At 38.7% G+C, this 26796-nt stretch overlaps 1 protein-coding gene and 1 non-coding gene across 2 annotated transcripts in view; both read left to right on the forward strand.

Annotated features, from left to right (window-relative positions):
• The window catches only part of THEMIS (thymocyte selection associated), an 84956-nt gene that overhangs the window by 49814 nt on the left and 8346 nt on the right, over nt 1-26796 (forward strand). The window contains exon 5 of the mRNA XM_085314102.1: nt 18442-18595. Coding sequence (XP_085170228.1) covers nt 18442-18595 — 154 coding nt within the window. The remainder of the gene's footprint in view (nt 1-18441; nt 18596-26796) is intronic.
• TRNAK-UUU (transfer RNA lysine (anticodon UUU)) lies at nt 7179-7251 on the forward strand. Its single transcript has one exon. It is a non-coding gene; the product is annotated as a tRNA-Lys (tRNA).

The following is a 26796-nucleotide window of genomic DNA, read 5'->3' on the forward strand; positions in this document are numbered from 1 at the left end:
CCTGAAGCAAGTGATTGCTGTACTTAGTTCTTCAACTCTTCAAGAGACCAGCATTTGACAATGAACGTTATGACTGTCTCTGCCCCAGAACCTTAATTTCCATGATGATCAAGAGGAGTTGAAGTCAGAGAGCTACCTGAAATGAAGCATTTTGATTAGGAATGAAATAAACATTTCTAACAGACTGAAGTTAACAGAAAATATTTGAAGTAGGCAAAAAGGTTATTTTAGCAAAGGATGAAGACCGTCCTGCATCACTGCTTTAATCCCTGGTCTGGTCAGACTGTTTTCTCTGAGGTACACTGCTCAAGCTTGACCTGCTGTGAGGTGACAGCACAGCAAAATCTCAAAAGCCTGGGAACTACATGATAATGCTCCCTTGTGCTGTGGTGTCATTCAGTGTAGATCTAAAAAGGTGGCCCATACCTTCATTTTCCAGATAGGGAAAAAAATCAGATATTAATTGCTTGAAGGGAGCTGTGCAAGGGCTGCTGCAGCAGGTGGTAGAACCATGTCGAATCCCCATCCCCTGTCRAAGTTGTTGGCTCCCCTGCTCCCTGTAAGTGGTACCGATCGACCGCGTTTTCTCCCCGACACTGTGAGATGTGTAAATGACTTCACAGCCACGRAGAATCAGCAACAGAGACAAGGCGAGTGGTTCTGTTCCTATCTCTATAAATTATCTGTTAAAATCTGATGAGCTGTTGAGGTATATTGTTAGAGCTTGAYCAGACTGCTGATTTTATGTCTGTAATGCTGTGTTCAATAAAGTAACACCTAGCTAAAACTCAAAATCCACAAAGGACCTTTGATTTTCTTTAGTCTTCAGGAAAGTGACCTAATAATTACCAAGTGAAAGCAGAAAGATATTAGTTGKTGCATTTCTAACAAAGAATATATAACTAAATAAACCTTTTCATCTCTAAGAAGAAAAGCATCATTGATCCTCATGTATTTACTGTGCTGCTTGAATCTGGGTTGATTTCCTTACATTTACCACTAGCAAGACAAAAGTAGCCGTCAGGAGCAAAAGATGTGCAAGACTGGAAGAAAACACAATATATTAATGACATGTACTCAGAAGAGAGCCTATTACAGTATCTGTCCTCTCTCCTGTGTCACTGCAGAGCTAAAAGTGATTGATAATAACCTTGTAGTACTGTACAATTTGCCTATAACTTTATAGTTGCAGTCATGACGTTGATCTACAGTTAAATGAGATAATTCCTGTGTGCTATCTTGCCAGCCTGCCAGGCGCAATGTACCAGTTGTATCTGTAAAGTCACAAAAAAATGAATACCTGCTCACATCCAGAGTCTTATAGAGAAGTTTTAGATGGTTACATTATGAAGTTGTTATAAAGAACATTCTTAAGTTTGTAAGAGAAATATGCTGATGACTATCTAAATCGAGAATATTCTATCGTAATACTACTTTTATCAGTAGTATATTTTATAGCATTTACTTTCTACTTCTCATATTCTATATGAATTTCATATTCTATATGAATATTGTGAACCATTTTTAATGAAAATAAGGGATTTTTATAACTGTAGACTTATTAATATTGAATTCTAAGTTATGGGAAAATGTTTATCTAACATTTAATAAATTAAACTGCAAAACTGGTAACTAGTAAAAATATTGAACCAAACTGGTTCAAAATACAAGATCTTTATGCTTTTTTACTTTAAACACATTTACTGTAGATGAGAATTAGAGCTGTTAGAAATTTTATTGGAAAATTCCAGGGAAATTCTATTTTGGAACAGAAAGCAGGGAGTTCAGTTAAGACCTCCGAAAAATGCAAAAAGGTATGTGTAAATTTTTCATCTAACTTCTTCCCATCTGGATTAGATAGCAGTAGAAAAGGAGGACTGCTTAGGTGAAAGGGCTGCCCAAAATGAGCATGCTTAATCCCTGCCATTTTCATGCACAGCTGAAAACACRCTATGCCTATACCAAGAAAAAAATAAGCAGCCCCCCTTTCACTCTGAGTTGCAACTAGCATTTGGTTTTCTGCAAACCTCAAGCTTCAAATGAAGCAATTGGGTCAGGAAACCACACAGACGACCTGCTGGAAAGGTTTGCTAAAACCTGAGCGCAGTGAAACTCCCTGGCTTCAAAGGGCTCTGTGCAGAAAGTGTGGGTTCTTATTCCTCCCTAGGTCTAATTCTTATGTACTCTGAAGTCTTTCTGCTCTGCCTGATGTAAAATGTGGCCTTCCGGCTAGGAGCCAGGTACTGTTTTACAGGGCTTCCCTCTCCCATTGCTAACATGCTTGTTATAGGACTGTCTGAATGGGCTCGGAGGAGTCAGGAGTTGCTGCCTCAGCATTGATCTATATTGATCTCTGTCCGACTTGGACAGAGGCATCATAGGCAACCTTAGACTGCCTGAGACACAACTTCTTAATTCAAAAAGTGTTGCTTCCAAGATTTCAGCCAAGAATGCTGAATTTGAGATTGCCTGTCTTAGGAAACAAATAGTGCTGAAATGACGGCTTTCACTGGCAAGCCATTTGTTCATCTGGGTGTTGTGTCATCTAGAAACTGTTACTATCTCACAGATGCTGTTTGATGGTTCCTGTGAAATGAATGAGATTTTAGCCCAATTCCAGGTAGTCAGAGATTTTTCTCTCAAGAGCCATTGTCACATGCAGTGCTGCCTGCTGTTGAGTTTATTAGCTATCCAAGGAGCTGAAATAAGTGTTGTAGGGTGAGGCTAACCTGAGATCTGTATTATTTATATACATTTTAAAATGTCACCAGGCACCCGGAAAGCATAGATGGATTTGTTAGTTTTGAAGCTTTATACACCTACGTAAATGAAAGACTACTGAAGCACAGAATTAATGAGAATAAGTAGTACATTCTTCTTTTATCAGCTTTCTCATAAATCCTCAAAGAACCAAATAAATAAATGATACCAAGTTATTTTCTTTATTTATTATTTAAATTTTGGTACACCCACAATGTTAAACATCGACCTCATGTGTAAAAATACAGTTCCTTCTCAGAATACTGTTCAGTTTAAAATATACAGGATTTGTGCATCTGATAGATTATTCAACTATGTTCTATGATTTTCTTAGTATCAAAAYGTGCTTTGCTGTAGAAAACGTACAGTCCAAAGCTCTGATCTTGCCAGGTCTTAGGCTTGTACAATACCATGGCGAGTTTTTCCCCTTGCCAAAGTAGGATTATTCACTGCAGTAAACTTGAGTACGTGTCAAAGTGTTGGCAGGGTCAAAGCCTCTAAGACTCTGCTCCTGCAAACACTCACACRTGTGCAGCTTTACTCACATGATTATGCACATGGATTTTAAAAGGACTAATTTACTTCAGCTGATCAGGTCTTTTTCATGTATTTGTCTCACTGGGGCCTGAAGATAACAATAATCAAAAYCAAGCAAATGCTTTTGAGAGTTGGGGTTGCTTTCGTTAAATGCTCAGCATGCCCTTTCTCAACCAACTCAAAGGAACCGTCAACCAGCATACCGTTCCGGGACTTACCAGGGCTCAGTTCACTTCAGGTTTGCCGTTTCATTTCAGCTCAGATGATTTTGCTTCTGCCACATGGTYTCTTTCTGTGCACAATCTACAGCATTTTTCTTTTCTTCATGGTAGCAGCCAAAGGTGTGCTGCGACCCAGTCTCTCTGATACGGGAATGTTTTTGCGTTGATTCGATGCTGTGCCCCGTTACGGCACTGCAATTCCATGGGCTGTCTTTTTGGTGAAAGAAACAAACAAACGAAAAAAAAGCATCTCTGGAGAGAGAAATCGCTTCTCGTGGCTGATGGTGGCGAATCCTTCCCCAGCCCTCGTGTTTGTTCTGGCGGGCTGAGCTGAGCTGTTCTCCAAGGCAGCGGTTATTAACTCACTTCAGCCAAAAGGCTTGCCTCCTCCTTTCCTATCTGCCACTATTTTGCAAACTAGACAAAGAAAAGGAAGGAGGATTGCAGGTCAGCAGTCACTTCGCCTGAGGAGAAGGAAAGGCCTGCTCCTGACAACGCTGCCAGGTTAATCAGACACGCTGTCTTTGCACTGCTGGAGCCAAAGGAGAGTGCTGGGGTTAGCGGCTCTGGGAACCCAGCCCACGCCGCTGCCTGCGAGCTCCTCTGCGGCAGGTGAGGAGCAGCTCCTTTCTCTGAGGACTCCATCAGGCAAAGAAACTGCTGTGCCAGCCCTGCAGGATGGCAGGCACGCTGGAGGCAGCGGATGGAGGCAGCCAGCTCCTCTGGAAGAGAACCCGAACAGCCACGGTTGCCTGCTAGAGCCCTACCTTCTTGCTCTAACGCTGCACTCACTCTGCATGTCCTGCACGGGTGGTGGTGGGTGGCACAGCCCCTGGCTGCATGAGGAAACTGCCTCTGCTTCAGCRGGTTGTGACCAGGGTGAGAAAACCAGGGTGTGATGGACAGGCTGTGCTCCCACTTGGTGCTTTACTCATTACCCATCACTGTCAGTTGCAGCCCCAGAGCCCTTCCTAGCAAAGACATGCACTCCATTTTTCCGTTTGAAATATTTTTTTTAATTTGGTCCTGGAAACTTCTGTTTGCTTTGCAGACATATACTCTAGAAGTGTATGTATTAACGAGGTGAAACAGGTGAGCTACAATCGCGGGTCACAGAAGGCTGCGGCAAGAGTAAAATAAACAAGATTTGACTACAAATAGAGAATTCACCCAATGCCAATAGTACTTTCTATACTTTAGTCGACTTAGTAAGAATAGGTCAATGAATTTGTCTGGAATCTGGCTGAATTTCAGAGCTGGATAAAATATAATTGCATGTACCCTCTGGCTATGAAATAGTCCAAGGAATGTGTACAGGTGTCTATCAATGGGAATTTTYCTTTTCTCCCATGCAAAAGTACTTCAGAACTCCTCTAGTTTTGCTGCCATTGGAGTTGTGCTAAAGAGCTAAATATCTGTGCTGTACTCAGGATTACTATAGAATATCCTATGTGTAGCTCATGTGGCATCAGGATGAGGCAGCCAAGTGACGCACAGGACCAGTGGTTTGGCGTAAAGTGCATGCATGTTATGACCCACTCGGTCAACTTTGTATTAACACAATTTATTTGCACTTCTGCCAGGGGATGCTGAAGTGCAACAGGTCATTGTAGAGTTTTGGGGTTGCTGATTTTTTCCAGAGTATTTATGTATATCTGGTTGGCTTGTGCAGAGTGAATAAATTCACTCTTTTAAGACAGAAAAGTTATGCAGATAGATTTTTATTTAAACTATAAAATCTTCCTTAGTGGCTGAAATGGTTTTGTGGAAGCAATGTAAGAAAGTTTTGAACAGTACAGAAGCTATCAGTCTCATAGCTGCTGTTTAACTGTACTGCCTTCAGCATCATTTGCTTTCCCAACTTGTTATCAGACTGAAAACAAGATTAGTCTTTAACCCATAATGGCTACTTCTAGATCAGCTGAATGTAATCACATCACCTAGAGGAAAGTGGAATCAGCCAAAATCAGTATATATGTCAGGACTGGACTTATSCAAAGGTTTCTACTAATGAAAGCTCCACTAATAATCGGCATGYGATGGATATATCCTTTAGGGTAGTCTAGGCTGCATGTTTGAACTTGATAACAGTGAGAAAGTCTTCTTAYTTGTGCAGGTTATAGGACTAAAAATATTACCTCTCAAGACTGACACAAGATTGATGTCATAGTATTCTCTTTTTTAAAAGTTCTGTGGGCTTGCTCAGGGTCATCTCAGTTTCTGTTTCCTGAGAAGAAAGTATTCACACCAGAGAAAGAGACTCTGCTGACCATCTGAATGCTGAAGCAAAGCTACAGGAGAAGATAGCACTACATTGTTAAAGGCTGGTTGCTGAATTGAAAGGCAAATGAAGAAATAAGCATAGTGCAAAGACTGAATGAGATCAAATTTTAGGCTGCGGAAATAMAAGCTTTTTAAACTCCCAAGTTAATTCAGTGAACTGAGGAAACTAAAACCACCCTACGTGATCAAACTCATGAGAGATGCACAATTCTTTGCCCTCAGAGGACTTCACTGAAATCCACTTTCTTGTCAAGAAATGGTTCCAAGCATTATCCACAAAACAGTTATTCATTTGATTAAAGAATATTCTATCTTGATGTACCTGTGGTCATTTTGGCAAAGCCTTCTGAAGATGTGTGAAAACGTGTCTTCACAGCCTAGAGTTCAACAGGAGTGTGGAGCAGGACTATTCATGCCAGAAGTTGCTAATGCATTGGTCAGCTGCACAAGCACTAGAAAGAAAAAAAAGAAAAAGAAAAAAAAAAAAAAAAAAAAAAAAAAAAAAAATCCACTGTGGTGGATGTCATCTTTGGCTTTGGAAACGTATTTTGGAAATTATTTATTATTCTGCTTAGAAATTTTTAAGAGCTTGGACATATCCTGAACATGAATGAATGTGAACTGGAGGGAAACAATATCCACTTTCAAGTCTGCATAATCACTTATGTCTTCTGCAGGATGACTGAACCAACTGAAGTATTATCTGAGTATAATAAGATTTTAAGACAAATGTATACTTACCAGGGCTGAAATTTCACACTCTCCTTTTGAGCTACTATACTCAACAATGAATAGGTGAGAGGAGAAGAAGAAACTATTTAGTGAGATTAATGAAATACTGATTTGCCCATTTTAATGCAAGCAAGCTATCCATTATTATAGCTGAAGAGAGCTGTAGAGAGGAATTGTCCCAMGTCAGAAAGAGACAAGCAGTGAAAGAAGACCTATTTGTTAAGCATGTTATCTGACAAACAAAAAAATCTACCTTAAAGGTCTAAAAATTGCCTAGATATTTAAATATCTCCTAGACTTTTCTGTGTCTATCCAAAACACATCACTATTGGTGACTCCCATGAAAACATCTTGTTTCTCTTAATTTTTTGGCAATATTTGCAATGCTTCAATGTTTACTTGATGGATTATCATTTCTGATGAACCATATTTACCACTATAACTGAGGTAAGAACATTGTCACTGGTAGATGGACTATCAAGCCAGCTGCTTATGACTGAGAGCATGACTGCACACGTGAAAACATGATAACCAGTGGGCTGATATCTGTTTGGTTTGAACTCACATTTTTGGTCATTTTTTTCAGCTTTGCAGTCAGTGCCAGGAGAGCTCATCTAGATACAAGGTAGGTCTTGATCAAGAGGAGCCTGGATAGCTCAGCTGGGAGAGCATCAGACTTTTAATCTGAGGGTCCAGGGTTCAAGCCCCTGTTCAGGCAACAGTCTTGCTGTTTACAACTCAATGCCTTCTCTGTTGCTTAGTAAGTGGTGCCCCCAAGCCTCGACAAGAGCAGGTGGATCCTTAGAGCCATAAACAGACCCCTTGGGGTAGAGGGGTAGTGAGGTGGTTCTCACATCTGCTTTACATGCYGAAGGTCCYGGGTTCAAGCCCCAGAGGAACCAGCATGAGGAAATCTTTGGGAGGYTGGACTAGATGATTTCCAGAGGTCCCTTCCAATCTTACTGATTCTGTGATATCTGTGATTATGCAGTGCKCTGAGAACATAAGCACAGAATTTCCTCAGGAAATTAGAAAGAAGGAAAGATCTTTAAGCAAGGGCCGATATTCCCTAAGGGCTGTGTGAGGGCATTAGCAAGACCATCAAATGCAGTATTTTCATTTACCATGTGATTCATCCCTTTGTCTCCGTAGGAAATACTTTCCTGTCCTGTATGATATGTCCATAAGGTCAGAGCAATGAACATAAATTGCTTACACCTTCAACTTTGTCTTARTATTCTTGATGCTGTGTGGGACTTGACCAGTTTGATCTGACCAGTCAGATGTCAGGTACCTTCTCATGTCCCAGGACAGTGCTTGCTATTTTGAGCCAAGCAGTCTTGAAAAATCAAGTGATTAAGGTTGAAAACTGGCCACAGCTCAGAATTCCTYGGAGTGCTTGTCTACCCCTTGCAAAACATTTGTGCCATTACTGATTCACTTCAAACCCTTGCAGAGAGTATTGAGGCTCCAGGAGTATCATGAAAGCACAAAGTGACATTGGCCTGCATTCGTGAATGGGTAGTGCTGTACCTCTGCTAAGCCTTTTAACAGCTTAAATCCCCGGTGCTCTTCAAGAACAGTAATATAATGGCTTGGAGTAATGAAAAAAGAAAAAAAAGGCAACACAGAGCTCCACTTTAGCCAGTCCACCTCAGCTGCCAGCGTGCATCATCACAGGTCTGTCAAAGAGGGATTGTTTGCTCTGAACTCCTGTATTGGCAGTTTGTCAGAGCAAATACACCCTGCACCTTTTGCCAGGAGCTGGGATGGAGTATCTAAAAAAAATTTCACATTGTTTCCTTGTTATATGTGTTGCTTATCAACCATACAATATAAATATGTAGCATTTACAAGGGATAGSGAGAGGAAGAGATGGTGAACACTCTGGATGTCAGTTTTCTGCTCTCTTTCTTAAATACTCAGTTTCAAATGTGGAATAGTACATGCATTAGGTTTATACAAAATGTTATTTATTTCCCGGCTGAAATAACTTTGAGCAATTATATACAGGAAAAAAATACTTCTGCGGTGACTTTCTCTTTCTTCTCTCCCATGTGTTTTCCCCCCCTTTTTTTTAATATATTTTGTATTTKTGGTGGAACAATTCTAGACTTAGATGATTGTGCGTAAGCCTTTCTCATCTGATTTAGCTCTACTTTGAGTGTGGAAGTGCATATAATTTTAGAAGGCAATATTGGGAGGATTTTAGTTTACCTGAAATGTAGCTATAACTTAGACCACAGTTCTGCCGTGCAGATAGTAGGAACATTTTTATGTTCATGTTTTTAACAGTATTCTAAATAATCAGAATATGTTGAAAATGAGTAACTGCAATCTCCAGAATAGTTCCTTTAGGAGCATCAGAAAAGATTGTCAAGGATACCACCACAGACACCACCAATGAGGAAACCACCTAACTGCCACATAAACACCAGGGGAAGGAATAGGAGGCAAAACACTGTTGTGCTGTAGTAAGAGCCAGTGGTATGGCACATACTTATGTATATATATATATACAATGAACAGTTAGGAACTAACTCATCACACATTAATATGAACATATGCGCTAAGTTCTGGCATCCACAATACAATATACAATGCACAGTGGTTGAATATGAACCTTTCCTCTGCTATAAAGCATTTCTTAGCGTGTGAGCAAAGTACCATAATCACTGCTTTAAGACCATGGGAATACCAGATCTGTCCAACATCATCTCTGTAGAAGGAACACAGAATGGAATGGATGTGATAAAAAAAATGAAAAAAATCTTAAGTTGTGAGCACAAGAGATTAATTCTCATCCTCGCAGCTTAGTACTGAAGCAACTCGATGTTTGAATCTGCAGCCTGGCTCTGAAGTCAGTCATTGACCTCAACTAGCGGTTCTCCATGATCATAGCCCAGGGAAAGCTCTTGGACCTCGTAGCTCCAGCACCCCAAAGGATGGTGATGATAATGGAAGAGGGATGAGAAGCAAAAGTGAGACTACTGTATCACACAAAATTTTAGTTTTGGTATCAGAGAGGGAATGCTCTTACAAGCTGATCCTTCCCTTCCCTTCCCTTTTGTTCCCTGCTGTGAAATGAGGAAATTCAAAATCTGAATTACTAGCTGTTGACTTTTTATCAGACTAGACTGAAATGTCCCTTTTTAATAGTAATGATACATACCTGTGATTACAAATGATTTTTACATGTGATGATGAGTAAGTCGTTCTTTGCTCGAGGGAAGGCACTTCACAGTTTGCTAGATGTTCCAGAATTTAAACTTTCTTTCTGATGAGAAAGAATCCAGCTCTTCCCCAGTACATTTTTCAAAACTGACAACAAACCAAAAGCCCTGTAATGGAGACAGGTTTGCAGGCCACCAGTGTGAAGTTTGACACAGCTGTGAGTGAATTCAGTGTCAGAACTTTGAAATTATATCAGAGAAAAAGGAAAAAACGAGGAAAGTAAAAAAATGGGGCAGAATATTTTCTATCTTCTTTTCACCAAAATAACACTTGCTTCTAGTGGGCAAACTGAAATATTTATATACTCATACCCCTGTGTACATTTTAATATATTTTTATATATATAAATATGTGAGAAGGCAAATTCTTGAAGGGATTCAAAGTTACCAAAATACMTGTTAGAATAGGAATGTGTTTTACTAATAAAATAAGCTATTTTTCCTTTCACTCCGACTGTTACATTCTCCACTGTGTCCTGGAAACCAKATGATTTTGAAAAAACAAAGAGTCAGATTCTGAATTGAGTTATGATTGAGTAAATCCAAAATAGCTCTTTTGGACTGCAGGGAGTGACTTCAGATTTACACCTAGTTTCTGAGATCAGAATCTACTCWGAAGTATTTAATTCCTACCAATGTGATGTCCTGCTGCTTTACTGAGGCTGCTGTCTGCCACACACAGCATTTTCTGTCATTCAGTGAGAGGAAGCACAGTGTGAGCTCTGCAGCTGGACTTGCAGACTAATGCTAGGAAGGGCAGCACAGCAGTAAGAACTTGAAAACAATTTATTTTAAAAATCTTGCTCTCCCCCTGCTCTCCACAGGGTCACAATTACAGGAAATAGGACAGGATACATTCAGACCAAGGGGAGCCAGAACAAGGCTGGAAGTGTATCAGGAGTTCAAGGGGAGATTGGACAAAAACTTGGAAGAGAGACCCCTTTGAGGGTTGCTAAATAGACAAACCACATCAAACTCAGGAAATTCCCTGAGCAGAAAATAGTTAGGGACTGAGAGTGTATTTGGAGGTGGCAGCTAGTCCTGCTCTGTTCTTACTTGTCCTTGGTGTCTGCATATTGCAACAGTGGAGAAAAGATACCGAGAGAGATGTATTCTTGGTCTGAAACAGTACGGCTATTATTTCATTTTTAGGGGAACAAAAGATTTGAGGATTGAGGGAGAGACAGTTATGAGAACGATGCAGCTCAGGGTGCCTGATTTGAGATTCTGTTTCAGGAGCTACCGGAAGTTTCAGTTTTTTTTACTTGGTTCTAGTTCCAATTTTCCGCACACTAGATTGAACTCACGTTCACGTTGACTTCAGCATTCAGATTTCATTCTGTTGAGTAGATTCCATCTGCAGTTTGGCAAACCTGCAGATAATTAGCTCTCCCTTGCAATTAAATTTCCAGTTAATGTCCCATTAAGATAAATGAGAAGAGTTCACATCTTTTGCTCAAGCGGTGATTTCACAAAATACAACATTTCATAGTCTTTGAACAAACAAGCATGTCCATTCACTCAGGCAAAATGTATTTGTAGTACAGGAGCAGATCTTAATTATTTACACCTTTGGAACATTTTTTCTCCCAAGAACTTCAGTTTTTAGTGGATGAACAGACAAAGGAAAGAAAGAAAGCCTGCTTTGGGGTTAAGGTGTCCAGCTCCCCACCAGACAACGGGGCTCTGTTCCGACTTCGGTTCACACTTGCCTTTCTCATACGGTGAGTGTCATGGAAACCAAAAATGTTCATAGGTGGCTACTAACTGCTTTTCATTGTCCAACTTGAGACAGCTGAGGCCTAATTTCTATAGCTGTGGCTGTGGCTGAAATCAACGGGCAAGGTGGCTACGCAGTGCCGTTGGCGCTGAAGGTGCTGTGATGAGGCAGGCTGTCTGCAGAGGTGACAGCAGGGTGCACTTGACAGGTTCCTATTCCCCTTTCAAAGCTGGATGGAAAAGGGCATGTTTCAATTTGCCAGCATGTAAAAGGCAGAAAATAATACTTATTTGTCTTGTGTCTAACTATTTCCTCTCTGTGCAATGTGTTGAATTAAGAAAGTGTGGTATAATGCTAAGTACTCAGAAAAAAACAGGTTTTAGATGCAGACATATCTGCAGAAACAAATATCATGCAAACATGCACTTCAGRGTAAAGATAAATAAAACTCTGCTCTCTGCTGTGAGGCTCTGGGAAATGAGTCCTTTCCCCTTTATGTATTTACCAGGGAAGGGAGAGGAAAGAGATGGAGCTGGAAGCCCATTATGCAATTCTGTATTTTGCATTTTGAATTATTACTAAATAGATTTAAAAATATCCRTTTTGATTTGCAACATTAATAGCAAAAGACGTAAGCCTGGTGGTTTTGTGCTTGCTATATACAGAACTGTTTCATCCCAGGCCGCTCAGGGATGTCCTACATAATTTTCCRTTCTCTTTTGCTTGTATACATACAGAGCAGCAGAAAAAACCRCAGGAAAAAGAGGCTCACAATTCTAGTAACCCACTGGCAATAAGGATCTTTTAGTAGAAAAGCTTCATTTTAAAGGCTCTGGAGAGAGCCTATACCTATTCTATTCCATCTTGGAACAGATTTTTGGAAAAAAAATCCCATCTAACAAGAACTGGTTAAATAAGTACTGTAAGCAGTGAATGAGTACATGAAAGTCTCTGGATTACAAACAAAAAGCCTGAGGCTCTGAAATTCTGAACAAAGCAAAGAATTTTACTAGAATATTAGAATGGCACACACTAGCATGGGGTTTTTTCGATAATATTAAGCAAATTATTTTACCGCAGTCAGGTGCTGAACCGTGGGAACAGTCTGGGAAGAGCAACAGTATTTAATTACCTCCTTAAAGCCCTCATGAAATTTCTTTGAAAAACTTGTACCATGCTCGTACAATAGCTGTTCTGTAAAGGTCATCCTGTTGGTTGGATCCCCTTTTCCCCACCGTTTGACACTCCCTCCTCCAAATCGTTACATCTTGGCCTGTTTAATTATCAGATTTCAACATTTCACAGCATATTGTTGCCCTAAGAAATGATCAAATCTGATGAAGAATATTTTCTTTCTGCCTAGTCCTAGATAYGACTGCAAAATTTGTTTTTCTTGTGGTATGGTTTTAAATAGGAGAAAGGATGTTCCAGAAGTAGAAGTCTTTGTCAGATGAGAGTCTGTATGCTAAGTTTTTGCCTACTGCTTTACTGTTGAATTGTAAGCCCTTACAATGAAGTTTTAAGTGCAAATGCTCAGCTGGAGTTGCTGGAATAAGCCAGGGAATACAGCCATCTAGTGGCTACCTACTATTCCTTCCCATCTCAGTCAGCCTCTTTGGTTACCCCTAAAAACAGGCAAAACCCCCGAAGCAGAATATTTTGTTGTGTTCTTATGGAAATGTCATTTCCTTCGCAGTTTATTCTTTTTTAGGTAGCATGTCACTGTAATATACTCACAGATAAAGTGCATACTGGGTAAAACTCTGAATGTTCCATGTGCCTGTTGATTTCTCTAAGACAATTCAATTCCATATTTTATTTGATTTTCGTTTGGTAGAATTGGATCTAGCTAGAATATGACTTTCTGTTTTGTTTCATTTTTAAAATCAGAATATTTTCATTCAAGCTCTGAACATGGATAAACTAATTCTTTTCTACTTTTAGGAAAATATTTATCATGACTTCATTACATAGCATCTCCTCTTTAATCCTGGAAAATCCCGGACTACTGACAAGGAATGTCAAATTAATTATGATGYTGTAGCCAGGTATAAAAAGTACCTTGTAAAGGGGTGTTAGTTAAGAATTTGAACCCTGATCAAAAAAAACAGTAATTTAACCAGTGGTTCCATGTCCCCTTTAGGTAAACTATCTAATTCAATTTTGTTCCTGCCTTTGAGACAACGTAACCTTGACCTCTTCTTTGGCAAAAGCAGTTCTTTTTTAGTTTATAGTGCCTTATGAGCTCTGCAGGCAAATAATAATTCTCTAAAGTGCTCCTGTCCTGTATGTTAATGAGGCTCAATAGGGATCCTCTTTATTGCCTATGGCCATTCTGAAACGTCTTCTAACTAGCTCTTCTCTAGCCCACTGGACTGTGGAAAATGAAGGCTTGATATCTTGCCCTGGAATCGATGCAATGGGGAAGACAGTTAAAATTCTTCACTACCACATCATGGACCCTTGTCAGTATTTTTGACTATAGGTACAGTGTGCCCTTGCAAAAATTACCTCGATGTGCAAGATAAGTTGGCTCACCAGTCGATCATGCAAAAAGGCTATCTTGGGATACAAATGAGTAATAATCAAAAAGTAATTGTTTCCTTTCAAGTGGAATAATTCWGTCCTGAACGTCTGCTATAATAATGCAAATTTCCCATGAGGTGTCAGGAGTTTCCAGYAGTGTATTCTCATTATTTGAATTCATGCTTCCCATCTGTTACATGGAAAAGCCCATTCCTTTGCCCATTCATGTTGTGGGTGAAATTTTATATTTACTAACAATGGTGTAAATCTGGACTGAAGTATTTTGAAGAAATGTAGCCATTCCAGTTTGCACTCCTGCAATCCAGCAGAGAATTTGGATCTGTGGTTCAGGATAATCTATGGACCTTACACTTATCCTTGTTTTATGAGAGGCAAAACCTGGGACTCTTCTCTGATTCACTACAGTGCTAATTTTTGGTGTGGAAAGTGATGTAAATGTAATAAAAGTTGGAGTAAAATGATCATTATCGGTGAAAGGTGTCATCCTGTGAATTAGCCTGAGATTCATTAAGTCTTCTCTATAAAACAGCAAATATGATCTCCMTGTTTCACTTAGACTGATAGTTCTCTCTCTACCCTTCTCTTATCATTACTTTAAAATATCCAGCAAAATACTAAAAGCTAAAGCTACATAAAACCTGATTTGGGCTTCCCCATGAATACACTGCCATATGACTCTCCTGCAGAATCTTCTTTTGTAGCTTGATAAATTGCCTGTTTTGTTTGGAAACAGTGAAATGTGTGTGGACTACAAAACCATTTATCACATTCTCCTTCTCTGTATATTTTTTTTTCTGGTGGAAAGCTACGTGAAGCAATTAAGCATTTTACAGATAAATATACCAGTGCAGTATATGCCAAAGCAAAGATATATGTTTAGAGCTTTGGCTTGAGTTTCTGAAGGCAGCAAAGAGTGCCACTCCAAGTTGTCTTAAAAGATTGCAGTAAAAGGTTTATGATCTGTATCTAGTAGCATGGGTGACTCATAATAAATGTACTCCAAAGGTGTAGTGCCATGTCCAGCACTGATTGCTCCGACAAAAGAATCTCCTTCTTCACTAGGGTCATTTGTAATCATATAACAGCTTGACTTTCTGTCTGGAAAGGCACAGTTTTGTCAGACTGGTTTATGCCACTGCATCTTTCACAGCATTATCAGACTATGACAGCTGTTGGTTTCGTATTTACTCCCACATTTTTCAGTTCTTTAAACAAATGTTGTTTCTCCTTCTTTACTCTAAATGTTCTAGATGCTATTGAGGCTTTCTTTCTCTTAAAAAAAAAAAACCACACACACACACAAAAAAAATACCAAAAGCAACCAAAACAGTTATGTGTATCACAAACACAAAAATAATTTTTTAAAACTGATATTACATTTTTTTTTCTTTCCTGCTTGAAGAACTTCTTTTTCTACTATTTGGTCTCAGTGGTTGCTACTAGCATTATTGGAGTCCACCACCCCAAAAAAAAAAAAACAAAAAAAACAAACAAAAAAAAAACTCTCGGATTATAATCTTATTTTACTGAGCAGTTGTGACTGAATAGTGCTCTCTCAGGTAGGTGTGGTATATGAATTGCCTTCAGCAGCTTTGGGTTGTTTCTTGCAAAGAATCAGAAATTTCAAGATCTCGTCCCTCACTGATTATAATTTGACTTCAGTAAGAGGAGGGATTAAACATACTAGAACTCTTTGGCCAGAAGAGGTGATTCAGGAGAGAGATCACACATGCCTGTCTTCTGAGTTATTTGTGGATAATGAGTACACGCAGGGATGTAATGGTCAGTGCTTAACTATTGAGGTAAAATGTCTAGTTCACAAAACTGTAGCTGTTAGTTGGATTTTCCAAATGTTGAGATTTGGGTTTTCCTCATGAGTAGTCCATTATAATGAATGACCATAGTTCAGATCATGATGTTTTAAACTTAATCAGTGCTTGTTCTGGCAGTAACATTATTGAAAACCATGACTGATATCCTCACTCTAAACTGGTGTAACAGTGATTTCATGCATTAGGAAATACTGTGCTATTAGTCMTACCTAATATTTGGAAGAAAACTGTAGCACTTACCTCTCTGTTTTTCATATAGTCTAAAATTGTACCTTATCTATGTTTTTCTTACTCCATTTGTTATCTATAGCTCCATTAAGAACATTAAAGTATTATATCAGATTTCAGTCTATACTGAAGTGACAATTCAGTTTCYGTTCCCCAGTTTGTTCTTAAATGTTTGAGTTCTGCATATTGTAATTTATTTGCAGAGTGCCTTGGGGAACCGTTGTATCACAGTGTGAGGTTTTGCTGAATGACTGGTAAGATTTGCACAAACTTCAGTCACATTCTTTGTAATGAGGGGACTTCTCCCTTCTGACACCAAGGCTTTTTCTTAAGTTAGTTAAGACAATGCAAGATAAATAATCTGTACATACTCATCCATAGTACCAATTACTAGGTTTAATATATTAAAAAAGGAGCTGATTAGAAAAGAATAACAATATTGAAAATACTTCATTTTTTATGCTATTTGCATTAGGGTTCCCTAACAACATAAAAGCTGACTTGTGAGGGGAAGGSTTTTTGTATGTTATATATCCTTGGTAGCTTAAACTCAGGAATAGTCTGCCTACGAATAACAGTGTTTCCCATGCCCCTTTCATTTGTACTCAAACAATTCTGAAYGATACTGATCATGTAACAAGCTTAGTGAAAGCTTTGAAAGTTATTTTTGTCTAAACATACATTGTCCCTGAACAGAAAGTGGAAATTTCTCAGTATTTAGCTGTAAAGTGTGAGTTCATATGCCGGTTGGTATAGGCATGTTTAGGTGCAGTTCATCAAGACAAGAAGGGCCACACACTGCTGGTGAAAAAAGACAAAGCTCCTACAATTTCAGGGAAGCTATTCCACTATATGCCAGCCACAGCTGTATGTCCCAGTTTGAACAAACAATATCCTTTCCATTAGGTTATTTTTTCTTCTTTGCTGTTAAGAATTTCTTTTGACATTTCTGTCCTCTTTGCAAACTACTCCTCAGTAGTWTTTCTTTTTATACGGATCCTGGAAATCTTTGTGAATTTTATCACTGCTTAAAGCTTTGCTTGATATCAGAGATTCTTTTGCAATCAAGAACAGCTGTACCTAAGATTGTACAGCCTGTGCTGCGCTAACTTGCATCAAATACTGTAACTCAGTTGACCCCTGCAGACAGGACTTTCAGTGTTTATTTCAGAAAATGGAGATAATTGCTGCAGRTTTGTCTAGCTGAAAAACAAGGGTCCTCCACTTATGTCATGCTATGCCACTGAGGAAAAATTTCCATACATTTTACGGATTTCATCTTCAGTTGTTCTGCTTAAAATACTATCTCAAATTTCCTATTTCAGTTACCAATGGCTTTTTTTTTTTGCTTGCTGATATCTCTTTCCAAATGGACATCTTGTCATAAAATGTGGTCTCGTGTTATGTTTTCCCAAAGCATGGGCTGATTTTGAACAGATCAGACACTACTACTGTGTGACTACTGTCAGTTTAACTAACRTCACTTTCTATCTCTGAATAGGATGGCTTTAACATTGTTGATGAAAATTCTAAATTAGATTTTGAATGGATAATCCTTTTTTTTTTCAAAAAAGACACTTCCTAATATGGTGATTGCAGTTGGATTGTAACTACACTGCAGTTAGTGTATAGTYTCAATAAAGATTCACTTTCTGATACTTTTAACTGACATTTATACAGGTGGTTTGTACAAGTGAAAAATATGCACACAATGGAAAATATTTATGATATAAATACCTCACYATTAAAAAATCCTGAATTATAAAAGTGTATATACAAAGCACGAAATTTAAGGGGTTACAATCACATAATTTTCCTTCTGCAATGTAACAACACTAATTAATGAGGCTATAATTTTCTATTCCTACCATCTAACTTTGCTAACCGTGGTATGAAAGCTACTGGGTAAGTTTAATTGAAATGTCAGGCATTATATGATTTTGTAATGTACTATATAATAGAACTCATTAAATTAATGAACAATACAGTAGAAATACTTCATCAGAAAAAAATCTTTATCAACAGAAAGGGATACATAAATCTCCATTCTGCGCATCTGCACAGCCATATATCCACACAAAGAGAAAGGAGACTAGAGAGATGTCTTAAGGGTAATTTTTTCACCTATAGTGCCATCTGGTCGTGCTAGTTTGTGATGTACATGTCTCAAAGACAAGCACTGGTGGTAAGCATGACTGATAACTTATTTTGACAAACAGAAAATTTGTGGTTAAAATTCACAGAAGTGCCCCAAAGAATGATGCTCTTACTTGTCACATCTGTGAATGTATCCAGTCTGGAGTAACAATTTACATGTGAAATCAAAATGCTTTTCTATGTAATTTCAGAATTTCTGTGAAGACACCACCAAGAAATTCTGCTCAAATCAAGCTGCTGACGTTTCAGAATTACAAGTTAGTTGTCAAAATGATTTGATGCACCATGAGAAAGAGAAGGATGTGACTAGGACAACTACATTAGTGGTAACCAGTGAAATGAAAGGTCAGTTAAGCTTTATGATTTGAGTATAATTAATATAACAAAACCTAACCCTAGCCTTGATAAATAATTTACACGCAGGATTAACTTGCATGATTTCATTTGGAATCTGTGGATTAGTCAAAAGGGATAAAATGTGAGCGTCTCTGTTCTTCCACTATAAATGCCATAAGGCAATTTCATCAGAGCTCTCAACAGAAGCATGGTATTAAACTCTGTTTGACACTGCTGCATGAATATTCAGTAGTTTTCAGGAGTCGATTTGTATGGAAAAAATGCAGTTTTCTTTTACTTTAGGACTCTACACATCATCTGTTCTAAAAAATGCTGATTCCAGCATTGAAGATGAGCAAGCAATTTACATTAAAGATGCAAGAATTTCTTCAAGTCATGTTTTTGTGTTTTGAAGAAAAAGTGGTATTGAGCAAATTACTTGACCATTGTTTTCAAAGTCACCCTTTCCTTAGATTTCCCAAGTATCTTTGATAACTGCTGAAGTTTTCTACTTACCTTTCAACTTTTCCCTTTCTCAGTACATATTGAAGTTGAGAAGCTAAATGATATGAGGACACATYCAAAGACTGTGAAGTTAATATAAAAAATTCAGTTGATTTCACTAGTCTGTCAGTCATGGGYTATATCTGAAATATGAACATATCACATTAATTGCAGCACTGGAACATTTGGAGAACTAGGGCATAAGTATTCAGTGCCATCGCATTTGTTAACTGATATTTGATATTAATACAAAACTTTTTCTTTATTGTGTAGCACTCCCAAAAATGACAGTCTGTATATTTTAAACCATTCTCACTGAGACTCCTCCAAATGCAAATTAAATAGCTTTTTTTTTAGTGAAGAATCACTGTAGCATGTTGAATATCCAGCAATTCTCATGGCTGTGAAAGCTGATTATTTGGGGACAGATTTTCAAATGGTATTTTGGTATCTGACTGCTTCTAAAAGATAATATTAAATTTGTTATTTTGTGGCTTCAAAAATCTCCCTGTAGGCTCCATTTTGTCAGTGCTTAATGATTTGATTAGATTCTGTAGCAGTGAATGGTGAAAGTTTCCACATTGCCAGCTGTGGAGAATGATATCCTCCATTTAAACCACAGAACAGAAATAATACCCAGATGGGTTGATGATTGGTCTTGTGCCAAGGGTACCRCTTGCAGAATACTGGGGCTTGACTTTGAAAACTGTTGTTCATGCAACAGAGATCAGTTGGATCAACTATATGGATTAATTTCTGTGGGGTAAGGCAGGCATGAGAGATGGGGAGGGATGCACCTGGAGAAAACATGCCTAARCCATCCTTACTGAAAGAAGTCAGGCTTGCAACTTGTGCCGAGGGCTGGCTTTTCCACARCTGCAGAACTTCGTGCTTGTGTAGCTGCTTTACCTTGTTGTGTACCTCACAGACATGGAAAGCAACACGGGCTGATGTCATGTAACAGTTTTATAAACAAGATTTTTCAAAGATTTTTCTGAACCCAGCAGCTCAGTTCAGCCCACTCGTGTAGTGACAAGGACTACCTTACAGTCACTTCCTGTGCCTCTGCTACAGGAGCAATGCAGTAGTTTCAAAACTGAGCACCCCTGGTTGAAAAAAAAGAAGTCTGGAGATACTGTCACTATCTCCAGACAGCATTAGAAGGTGGCTGTTCTTTTCATTCTTTATGTTGGAACCATCTTCCTAGTTTGAGACTTTGTTTCTGCTTTTGCATCTACATACAGCCATAAAACTAGCTGGTGATTGTGTCATTTTAGCTAGTGCTGAATCACCTTTTCCTTCTCTACAGGGTAGCTTTAAGGCAGGAGGGGAAAGGCCCCCCCCCACTAGATGTGAATTGAGATCTCAAAGTGAAAAGAAGCAATAGACAGTATGAACAGAGGCTTATTAACTGATCTTAAGAAGTACTTGCATTAATGCAGGATCTGTTGTGTCTTCAACAAGTAGAAGGCTTCCTACCCTGTTTCTGAAGGCTTGCTGGGACAGTAGTTAGTCTCCACCTCATGCATTGGGATTGCTGACTCTGTCACTGTCAGGATGCTCAAGCTGTAAGAGCAGCACTCAAGTGTTTAATGTTTTAGACAGACAGACATGCTTCCTGTCTTTCTTACTTTCTTCCAGTGATCTAGTCYGTTTCATTGGATCAGTTACCACGGCAGGATGCTACTTTGGACTTGCACTTTACCTCTCTAGCCTGGAATAACTTGCAAATTTTTATGGTTCTCAGGGTTTTATAGAATCACAGAAGAGCTGAGGCCAGAAGGGACCTCTGGGGATCCTTTAGTCTAACCCTTCTGCTCAGAGTTGGGTAAGCTAGAGCTGCCCACAACTGTGTTCAGTTGTGGAGAAGCTGGATTTCAGGTATCTTCAAGGATATTCTGTAGCTCCTCTGTGAAACCTGTACSAGTATTTGACCACGCTCACAGTAAAAGAAGTGTTCTCACATTTAAACGGAATTTCTCATGTTTCAGTTTGTTCCATTGCCTTTTTTTCTATCACTGGGGACCACTGAGAAAAGTGCACCTCTATCTTCTTCATATCCTCCCGTTAGATATTTACAACACTGATGTCTCCTGAGCCTTCTCTCCTCCAAGCTTGAGAAGCTCCAGCTCTCTCAGTATCTGTTCCAGTCCCTTAATCATCTTCATGGCCCTTTGCTGTACCTGTTCCRGTAWGTCCATATCTTTCTTGTACTGAAAAGCCCAGTACAAGATGTCTTGCACTGGAGAGCCCAGTACAAGYCCAGTACCATATCACTGGTTACTCTAGTGGCTTCTGGGAACTGTGTCCCAGGGTGTATCACCACTACCACTAAGGACATCTGCGCTGATCTGAGCAGAGTTGTTAGCTCTTCTGTACAAACTGCTGTGCCTATCRGCTGCCTCTGTTACCTGTGCTCTGGCCCAGCACTTTCATAGGTCTTTCCCTAGAACCTGCTAAAATGGTGCTTGACTCTCCTCGATCAAGAGTCACCTGGGAACAAAAGCTGAAAACACCCATGTGTCAAGAAGAGCTGACAGAGCTCGATAGAAGCTGCTTGAGCTTACTAGGAGTCACAGCCTTCTGCAGCTATCCCTACCCAGCAGCAGCAGTTACCCTGGGTTTTTTCAGAGTTTCCAGGAGTCCCCTGACAGTCTCAAACAATGTCACCAGAAGATCAAGAGGATCTTGGCCCAGAGTCCAGAAACTGCTGCACAAATTGCTCTGTTTGTCGACTGGCTCAGTTAGTGGCACTGACAGCGAAGTTTCTGTCTTCTTCTTCACACTGCCCATCTTTCTTGTTAGCTCATGCGGCTTGCAACTTTGGGCACTAGAAAACAGTCTTTTTGCAGCTGCTATTAATTTGGATCTTCTACTTATTATCGTTTATTTGACTGAAACCTCTAGCTCCCTAGGTATGTTTCAGTAAATCAAGGCAATGTTTTTTATTGTTAATCTGCCCTGGTAAGATTCTCTGAGTATTTTCTATTTTTTTATTCATTCTGGGCCAATAGTCTTGAACCTTATTTATATGTCTTCAATAAACCTTTTTTAGAATCTCCAATAGCATTTGATTTTGATTTGCTATTTTTCACTTTTTAGTACATTCTTCTTAGGTAATTCATTTGTTTTTAATTCCAAAATACTATACTCATCAAGGAAGCTTGTTCTAGTGACCTTTTCAAGTGTTAAATTATCCTGTCTTAGTTTTTCCTTTATTTCCTTTGGGCTTCATCCCATTAAGAAAAGATCCTATCCTTTAATATATTATCCCTCCTGTGAAAGCACAGAGTTTTCTTATCTCGTGGTTGACACCCACTAATCAATTGTAACAGTAGATTACTGACTGAATGCTTCTTGCTTCCAGTAGAAATATTTCTTTTAAACTTTAGGTATCAAATGGACTCATGATTTTTTTCTGTTTCACTGAGTTTACAACTAAGGACCTGTGCTTTGCAAGTAGCCATAGGTGTATGCCCCAAAAYATTAGAGAAAACATGGTATTAGTGCTGCTGAATGCTTACTGGCCTCTGGTCCTGCAAAAATTTAAAGCATTAACTCTTCCCATCTATTCCAGTTCCTAGCACTGTTCCTGATTTCAAACCCAGTGGGTATCTCCGCTGCCTTACTGCTCACAAAAGGTGCAATTAGTTAATTTTTTAAGCTCATCCTATATACTATCCTGTCTTAGACTGCTCACAGCAGTAGATCAGATAAAGAATAGCTTTTATTCACTGAGAGTTTTCAAACAATTCTTAGTACCTCTGTTTAGCACATATATAGAAAATTAAGCTGTACTGTCATAAAGTTCTTTGTTTTACAAGGTTAGGAAACTGTGTCATCTTTAGTTGCATGGGGATATACTCCAAGGCATACTGCCTAAATCYGAGTGTAGCATGAGTTAAAAGTTGGACATGGACAAGCTTAACTTAGACCAAAGAGCAGTGATGGATATGCTGATACACTCAAATCAAAGCTAAAGGTTTTTCTGGATAATGTGTGTTAATATAGTCATAATTATTTGTCTTAATGCAAAAATAGCTGGATAATTATAGAAGAGATTGGATTAGGGAATATAGCAGGTCTTCCTGGCCRGTCGAGGGATCCCCAGAAGTCCACTGTTGCATGCAGCAAGCCTGACTGTTCCAGTGAGTATATTCTGCTGTGCCAATTCACAGGACAATGGATTAGAAAACATGTCAAGACTAATAATACAGACATACTCCTGTGGGTTCTGAGCGGGAGTAACTGCACCATTTACTGACTAATCTTTAAACTTCTGCTAGTGAATGTTAAGCCATCCTCCAAAGCACCAACCTGTTTCAAATTCCTAATAGGGATATTGAATCTGTGCTGTCAGAGAAACCGGTTACAGATTAAATTACTATGTCTTACCAGAGGCCAGATAATTCTGAAAAGCAAAGTAACATGTTTTTCTTTCAGTTTTAAGGTCTCTGCTATGTCCTTGCAGAATTCTGTCAATAAAGATAGGATTTATTATCTTTATTTCTATTCTATCTATTCTATTCTATTTCCATAAACTGCATCTTTTTACCCTGTTGCAGTTAAATCTGAATTGGCCAATGAAGATATTATCTTATTTTACTACGTTTTAATTTGTCTGGGTTTAAATTCATTAAAAATACTAACAATATCTGTAGAATCATAACTCTAGTCTGAAATCTGTTATATCCATTTGTTTTGCTTAACCTTGACATTTATTTTAAGTGGAGTTTCTAAAGCATTACCTAATCTTCTTGCTAGTGGCTTATGTTTCTGGAATCATTACATTCTGTAATAAAAAAGCATTTACATTGATTTTGCTTATTTATGTCAGGATATTTCTGGGCAGATATTTATATTTTCTGACTTTAGGCATCTGATTTAGGAGGCTAGTGTGCTGAAAAAAAGAGAAAGTGGAAGAGGCCTTCTGATTGCAATTTGGGATTTACATATAACACATACTAACTTTGATAATGAACATAATTTTAGAAATTTCTGCAAAAAGACCCCAAACATAGAATTCTCAATTAATTTTGAAAAAGCCCCTCTGTCTTTGGTGATATCACAGGGAATGCATACTATTGTTCTAAATTAGATGCATAGGAATAAGCAATATGAATTAAGATTCTTATACCATGCACATGTATGAAAATTCTCTTCAGCTTCTACCCTTTGGCTTCATCTTTGATTAGGCTAAAACTGTTACATTCTTACAACTATCTTTCAAAAAAAAAAAAAAAAAAAAAGTAAAAAAGTACTCTTCTTCCTGATTTTTGAGTCACACAAAACTTATTCTTGGGTGACATATCTCCTGAATTAAGTTTAAAAGAAAGAAAGAAAAACAGATAAAGAAATGACTTAAAATTACATTTAATAGGATGGTAAGTATATTTCTGCAGATTATATTTAAAGATTTTCAGTCTATTTTCTTCTTAACTAAACTCCAGGTTGTCACATTGCAGGGGAAAGAAAGCACGGACTCTGTGGTTTCCCTTATTTATTATGTGTAACAGGTTTTAACTGCAGTAATACTGCAATATTCCAGGTAGGAACTTATAGAAATAAGTACAAGGAGGAGGAGTTGCAGGATTATTTGCAGGGCTGCTAAAGGTGACTGACACGCTATGCATTGGTCACCTCTCCTGCTTTCTGCCTGGGCCTTCCCAGCTGTGTGAGTGTGCATGTGTGTATGTGTGTGTGTGTGTGTGTGGTCTTGCATGAGGCCCTTCTCCTTCTTTTGCAGTAATGTATGATGGGACCACTTCTCCCAGGTGACCTGCCTGAGTGCTCACGCACTTTTGCGTACTGAGGGCTTAAACACAGGAGTTTCACTCCGCTCTGAGGAAGAATTGCTTTGCAGACAACTTCAATTCACAGGCTGTTCAGCTCACAGGAGCTCAATGGCAGATTATCCTTCTGCCTTTCCTATGCCAGAGACTGTCCTTCTGCTTTTTTCCAAGGATCTCAGGAAGAAGGGTCTGTCTGCTATGCAACACATGGGATCCAGTTGTCACACATCCTTCTCAAGAATCCATATTACTCCTTGCATTACAGTCAAGTCAGTCAACTTCCAATGTGAAGTGAGCAATGCTGATAGCAGCTGAAGCAACAGTACATCCTGTAGCTCCRGAACAGCACAATGTTTTAACAACTTTTAATCTTAACTGAAGTAATGCAGTTGTTTAAACTTGCAGTAGCTATTTCTCATCTGTAAGAGTTATTTACATGCTGAAGATTTATTTTACAGAAAAGAAGAAATAGTGCAACAGTTGAAATTCATGATTGAAAGACTTGGATAAAATTAAGAAGATAAATTAGAAAAGAAGTGACGAAGAAGAAATTAAAATTATAGAGACAGCAAAAGAAATCAACAGCTGCATCCTACAGGAAATTTAAATATTTTTAAGAAATTAGATTTAAGATTAATTTTTTCTACATAATGATTTAGTGGATTCCAGAARGATATAAATACTAACCACACATGAATTTTAACCCTGCAGTGTATATAGCACTTCACGGTTTTTAAAGATATGCTAAATCATCAAGTGAACAAATGGTTGATGGATACCAGCTCAGGGAACAGTCCATTAGTTTTATTGGCTCTGATTCCACTATCACTCAATAGCTTTTAGTAGCACTCTTTAAGGAATTAGTTCTTGTTCGCATGTAGGAGAGTTAGAACTGGGCCCACAGCAAATAAAACACTACTTTTCGTAACAATACTTTGGATTTACTCACATGCTCTGCAGTTCTGTATGTTTTCAGTTCAATGATGTTCAGAAAGAAAGGCATGATTCTGCCTTGTGTAATTCACAGCAGGAGAAGCAGCATAGTAATTCATAGTAATTCAATTAACAGTATTTCTAATGTTAGGCATACACACTGCATGTTATTAATGTGTCTGATTGTTAATTCCTGCATCATAAATTCTGAACTGAGATGCCTTACCACAGCTATAAACCTCTGTTGTGGTCATGGCCAGGGGCTTTTTGGTGTGCAGTCTTGTACATACCTGAGTTTGGGTTCCTAGCAATGGTTGCATTTTAGTGATGGTCCTGATAGGTTGGGTTGCATTCTGTTGTCTGCATTTTGAGGAAATGAAGAATGGAAGGTTATAACAGCTGTTTATGACCTTGAAGTTCGTGAAAGAATAGCGAGTATGTTCAGAAAAAAAAACAAACCCGGTCCACTCAAGGATATGAGTGAGATAAATGAAAAATCTTAGTCTCCAGAGAACTCTCTTCCCACCAGAAAGGCTAACAAAATTATACAAATTGTTCCAGGAAGAGCAGAATTAATTAAATTTGGTTTAGTAAGGATTCAGGTCTGTTGTCCCCTACTGTTTATCTCCCCCCCTTCCTTCCCTGATAATAACCAAAGCTCTCCTTATGGCACTGCTATGAAATGAAGAAGAGCAGGTCTGGAGCTATCTGTGTGTTGAGTGGCCAATGAATACGCACATGCTGATTTATCCTGCTGCCTGCTGCCAAAAGGAGTGTGTAACAGCTGTGTTCTGCACGCCTTTCTTTCAATAGAGGAATTAATCTGAGTCTCTCTTTATAATCATGCACTTATTTTCACAAAATTTGAGAGTTCTGCCTCTTTTTCTTGCAAGTTGGCAACCCCCCCTTAGTAAGTACGGGAGAGACTGACAGAAGGATAGACAACATTATGACATGAGTCTTTTCCTTAGGAGGCAAAGA

This window comes from Rhea americana, unplaced genomic scaffold (assembly GCF_003343005.1).
Source record: "Rhea americana isolate MKP2758 unplaced genomic scaffold, rheAme1 scaffold_110, whole genome shotgun sequence".
NCBI classification, from domain to species: domain Eukaryota; kingdom Metazoa; phylum Chordata; class Aves; order Rheiformes; family Rheidae; genus Rhea; species Rhea americana.